This window comes from Apis dorsata, unplaced genomic scaffold (genome assembly GCF_000469605.1).
Source record: "Apis dorsata unplaced genomic scaffold, Apis dorsata 1.3 scaffold_227, whole genome shotgun sequence".
Lineage (NCBI taxonomy): Eukaryota > Metazoa > Arthropoda > Insecta > Hymenoptera > Apidae > Apis > Apis dorsata.
In genome coordinates, this window is record NW_006263509.1 from 115,341 (window position 1) to 120,636 (window position 5,296).

The 5,296-nt window shown below is 22.2% G+C and overlaps 2 protein-coding genes across 3 annotated transcripts; one reads left to right on the top strand and one right to left on the bottom strand.

Annotated features, from left to right (window-relative positions):
* Positions 1-1,211: 1,211 nt before the first annotated feature.
* LOC102678534 (serine/threonine-protein kinase pelle) lies at positions 1,212-3,302 on the bottom strand. Of its 2 annotated transcripts, none has more exons than XM_006615557.2 (4): positions 3,024-3,302; positions 2,162-2,779; positions 1,643-1,869; positions 1,212-1,558 (listed from the first exon to the last, which is right to left on the bottom strand). In XM_006615557.2, the coding sequence occupies exons 1-4, from the start codon at positions 3,136-3,138 to the stop codon at positions 1,217-1,219; spliced, it is 1,302 nt and encodes a 433-aa protein (XP_006615620.1). In that variant the 5' UTR covers positions 3,139-3,302; the 3' UTR covers positions 1,212-1,216. The 2 variants fall into 2 exon arrangements, with proteins under 2 accessions (XP_006615620.1, XP_006615619.1); XM_006615556.2 differs by having other exon boundaries at positions 1,643-2,079.
* A 113-nt stretch (positions 3,303-3,415) lies between these two features.
* On the top strand, positions 3,416-4,950 carry LOC102678398 (splicing factor U2af 38 kDa subunit). Its single transcript, XM_006615555.1, has 5 exons — positions 3,416-3,640; positions 3,725-3,812; positions 4,086-4,152; positions 4,251-4,539; positions 4,653-4,950. The coding sequence occupies exons 1-5, from the start codon at positions 3,597-3,599 to the stop codon at positions 4,888-4,890; spliced, it is 726 nt and encodes a 241-aa protein (XP_006615618.1). The 5' UTR covers positions 3,416-3,596; the 3' UTR covers positions 4,891-4,950.
* The last annotated feature ends 346 nt before the right edge of the window (positions 4,951-5,296 follow it).

Sequence of the window (5,296 nt, forward strand, 5' to 3'; positions counted from 1 at the left end):
AACAAATTGAAAATTTAAAAAAAATGAATACTTTCAAATAATGAAAACAAATATATAATTTTTTTTATATTTTTATGTAAAGAATTACGTAACAAATACAATTGACGAAATTAATTTATAAAAAGATTTTAATTATATTAGTTATTATTAATACTTGAAAATAAAAAGCGAAATTTCAAAAATAATAAATGACTTACGTGTTTCTTAATATTAAATTTTTGTATTTTTATGTATATCTATATTCAATATTTTCATTAAAACAATCACTGTAACGCTTCATTCTATTCAGCTTCGCATCACCGGAAATATCTTTATTATTCGAAACATCTTATATATGTTTTAGTATAAGTTTTAGTAAGAGTTTCCTTTTAATAAAAAAATATTGTAATTATAATATAATTATAAATATAATTAAATTAATTACAATTTCTAATTAATATAACAAATTAATGAAAATTTATCAATTATTATAAATATTTATGATTATACCTTGTTTGAATATTTTTGTAGAAATTAAATTATATTATATAAATTTTATAAAATCACATTTAAATCTCATTTAGAATTATTCAATATATGAAACAACAATTATTACATATTATGTACTTATATTTACTTATGCTTTATACAAAAATTTTTTTATCAATTATAATAAATTTTAATATTTTTATAATCAATTTTTTATTATAAAAATATGTAAGATAATATATCATTATCTATGATATCATCTATTCTATTATAGAAATAATTAAAATAATAAACAATTTTCCTTTAAAAATATTTTTATTGCATATAAATTCTATATGAAAATATAAATATTCTTTATAGAATAAAAATATTAATATAATTATCTCTAAAATATTATAGCATACATAGCATACAATAAAATAAAATTAAAGATTCCTTAGGAATTAGTAACAATTTTTTACGCATATATATGTTAACACATCGTACACATCGATAGATGTACGTCGATATATATAATACAATTATAATTATAAAAATTATAATCGTAAAATTATATATTCATAATTTAATATTTTTAACATTGCAATATATTTTTAAGACTATACAATATAAACTATATTACAATGCAAACTATATATAGTTTATCTATAATGCATTATCTATAATGCATTTGCTATTAAGAAATGATCTATATACAAAACAATTTACAAAATATAAAATAGAATTTATATAAAAAATAAATCTTAAATTATAAATCATTTAATTTCTTGAATACATTATACATTTCGGGCCTATTTTGAGCCATATGATTACTACACCACTTTCCTAAGATCATAAAATTATCAAAAACCTGCTTATCTTTCTCACCTGCTTTTTTATCTGTTAACAAAACAAGATCTTCATTTTTCAGTGTATCAATTAAATCTTTTAAAAACTTATTTTCTAATCTAGATTCATCATAAACTGGTAAACCAGTAGCTAGTTCAAATAAAACTATACCATAACTATATGTATCTACTTTTGTAGACAATTTTCGTTCATGTAAAAATTCTTCTGGAAGATATGGTCTAGTACCATGAATTTTGCTTACCTGAAATAATAATAAAAAAAGTAAATCATAAAATAAATCAATATTTCATTAATCTTTCCAAATATGATTTTTTGAATTACTTACTTTCATAGAATCACTTTCAGGACCTTCTCTTGCTAAACCAAAGTCACCAATTCTAGGTTCAAAATTTTTGTCAAGTAGAATATTAGCACTCTTGATATCACCATGTATCAAAGGTTTTTCTCCAATTGTATGTAAATACTGTAATCCACAAGCAGTACCTCTAGCTATTTCATGTCGCTGAATCCAGGATAATGGTTGACTTTTCTGTCTCATTCGTAATCTGTCTTCTAAAGATCCATTTTTCATAAGTTGATAAATAAGACAAGGTACTTTATCTATACTATATGCATATAATGGTAAAATATTTTCATGCCGACAAAAATTTAAAATTTTAATTTCTCTAAGAGATTGTTGAAGTTGAAGTACAAAACTTTCATCAGAATCTGTTCCTCTTTTTTCTATTTTTTTGATAGCTACATTTGTATTTTTCCAAGTACCTATATAATAAATATATACGAAATAATTTCAAATTCAAATACAATTAAGAAATTTTTAATTAATGTATTTTATATTAATCACCTCTATATACAGTTCCAAAACCACCTCTTCCTAATATATTATTTTTATTCCATTCATTGGTAGCTATATTCAATTCATTATAAATAACACAAGGTATAGTTGCTTCTGGTTTCAAAACATCATCTTTTTTTTTATTTGTTGAAATATATGATAAAGAAACTGGTAAAGGATTTGCTGCTGCTAAAGAAGCAACAAGTAAATTGTTAGAATTACTTGGACTAACTCCAATATGTATGGCTTGCATTGGTTTATTTAAAATTTTATAAGATTCTTCCTTAGTAATTTTTTCTACAGTAATTTTTGGTACATTTGGTTCTGGTGATGCAATATGATTAAAATTTTGCTTTCCTATTTTCAAATCTTTTGTATTTTTATTTAATTGTTTTCCAAGTAATCTATAAAAATTTCCTTCACCATTGTAAAGTAACTTGTGAAACTTTTCTTCAACAAAAGGTATTAATGGTAACATAGATTGATAATGCTGCATTCTTGATAGTAAAACAAACAATTCCAATATAGTATGATTATGATGTCCCCATAATGTTAATAATTCATCTGTTGGATTTTTTTCTTTTCTTAAAGTTTGTATCGTTAATACATCATATTTCATATATATTCCTAAATAAATTTTTTATTTAATATTAATCTTTATATCAACATGCATTATAAAAAGTAATCTTTTCTTGACAAATGATAAGATTTTGATTTTCTCATAAAAAATAACATTATTTCACTGTTTTTAAAAGTAAATATATTCTTTTTCATGACAAATAAATGCTATTAATGTTATTATTTTTTATTATAATAATGAAAAGTATTGTTAAATAATATAAACACAATATTAGGTTCTTTTATAACTTACCAGCAAGTTCTTCCCATTTCTCATTTTGATTGAGTATTTTACAAAGTTCCGATCGCGTAAAAAATGGCAATTGATAAATATATTCAATTTTATCTCTACAGCTTGAGGATGTCATAATTAATATAATCTATTCATAATAAGAAATCACTAATTTTTTGAATTTCTCAAAATAAATACAAACATAACTAATAATAAAACTAATAAAATGAATAATACACGAATATTTCTTTTATTATCAATTTTAGATTGAATATAATTCTTATACTAAATACCCTAAATCATAGAAGGCATACCAAACATGCAATTAGTAATTCAGAATATGCGTCATAAAATTTCATAAAATGGAAAATCTATTTTATACTTTATCAGTGGTAAAATTAGTAATGCCCTCTAGAGATAAAATTTAAAATCAAGCAACCACAAACTTATTAAGTAAATTTTTTTTAATACTACATTCGCCATTTTGGATCAGAGTTACACGCTAAAAGTTGTGTATGTTGTGGCAGAGCGATTGTGCATGTTCTAAAAACATTACATCTATATAATTTTGAACTATTAAAAAACGACAAAGAGATGGCAGAGTATTTGGCATCAATTTTTGGTACAGAGAAAGATAAGTAAGTTGAATTTCCAAATTAATATTTTATTTAAAAACATTCTCCAAATTAACATCAATAATATTTTTTTTTTTTTATTTTTAGAGTAAATTGTTCGTTTTATTTTAAAATCGGTGCTTGTCGACATGGAGATCGATGTTCACGAATTCATAACAAGCCAACTTTCAGTCAGGTAAAAATGTTTTTCTTAACCTTCAAAATTTATTAAATTTTTACATTATTAAATGATATTCTATTATTTCATAAACTTTTATACATAAAGATTTGTCAATTGTCAATTTTAATTTTTTTATAATAAATAAATTATATGAGATTATAATTAATTATAAGTAAAAGTTATATAAATAAAATTAAATTATATAAATGTATTTATATCTATGTCATTTTAAATTTTCTTATGCAGTATATTTTTCATATCAATATTAATTAAGAATTAAACTTTCAGACATGTTTATTGCAGAATCTTTATGTGAACCCTCAGAATTCAGCAAAAAGTGCAGATGGATCTCATTGTAAATATATTATAATAAATTATATTTTTATTAATATTTGATAATATTTTATTATTTGATTCTATAAAATCATATAATTACTAAATATATTTCTATAGTGGTTGCAAATGTATCTGATGAAGAAATGCAAGAACATTATGACAACTTTTTTGAGGATGTCTTTGTTGAATGTGAAGATAAGTATGGTGAAATAGAAGAAATGAATGTGTGTGATAATCTTGGGGATCATTTAGTTGGAAATGTTTATATTAAATTTCGAAGAGAAGAAGATGCAGAAAGAGCTGTTAATGACTTGAATAATAGATGGTTTGGTGGAAGACCAGTTTATGCTGAACTTTCTCCAGTTACTGATTTTAGAGAAGCATGTTGCCGTCAATATGAAATGGGGTATGTATTACCTACTATAATATGTATACATAATAAAATAACATTCAAAATAATTTATAATAAAAAATAACTTTTATAAAATACAAATTAACATCTTTAAAATATTTTTGCAGAGAATGTACACGTTCAGGATTTTGTAATTTCATGCATTTGAAGCCTATTTCACGGGAATTACGACGTTATTTATATAGTCGAAAAAAAGGTGGTAAGGGTCGATCAAGATCACGTTCGCGATCCCGTGGTCGTGATCGTAAACGAAGATCACGATCTCGTGACAGGAGATCCAGATCCAAAGATCGCCGAAAAGGTAGAGATGATAAAGGTAGAGATGGACGATCTGGAAGGTATTAATTATATTAATTTCCAATTGTAATAATTCTTCATAATAAAATGATTTAAATTTACTTATTACTTCTGTGACTGTTTGGTCAAAAATAATCTGCCAAAATATTTTTAAATTTTCATTTTTGAACATTTTTATCAATTATATTTCATTTTTAAATATATTGAATTTCTTTAAATAATTTAAAAAAAATGAAAAATACACTTCTAAAACGAAATTTGACATTTACATAAGTACTTTTAAAATATGATTAAAAAATTAGATGAGATAAAAATACTCAAAATGATTATGAGATATACTATATTGAAAACTGTTTTTAAAATATTAGATATAATATTTAAAATATTCTTTTTAATAATTTGAATTTGTAAAATAGATATATCTGAATTTAAAGTATATATATATATATATATA

Bases quoted from the DNA above. Each gene is read 5' to 3' on its own strand.
- LOC102678534 (XM_006615556.2), bottom strand. From the start codon at position 3,138: ATGACATCCTCAAGCTGTAGAGATAAAATTGAATATATTTATCAATTG. The intron at 2,780-3,023 runs GTAAGTTATAAA...AAATTTATTTAG, and splicing joins GAAATGGGAAGAACTTGCTG to GAATATATATGAAATATGAT. The intron at 1,559-1,642 runs GTAAGTAATTCA...TTATTATTTCAG, and splicing joins CTGAAAGTGATTCTATGAAA to GTAAGCAAAATTCATGGTAC.
- LOC102678398 (XM_006615555.1), top strand. From the start codon at position 3,597: ATGGCAGAGTATTTGGCATCAATTTTTGGTACAGAGAAAGATAA. The intron at 3,641-3,724 runs GTAAGTTGAATT...TTTTATTTTTAG, and splicing joins TTTGGTACAGAGAAAGATAA to AGTAAATTGTTCGTTTTATT. The intron at 3,813-4,085 runs GTAAAAATGTTT...TTAAACTTTCAG, and splicing joins ACAAGCCAACTTTCAGTCAG to ACATGTTTATTGCAGAATCT.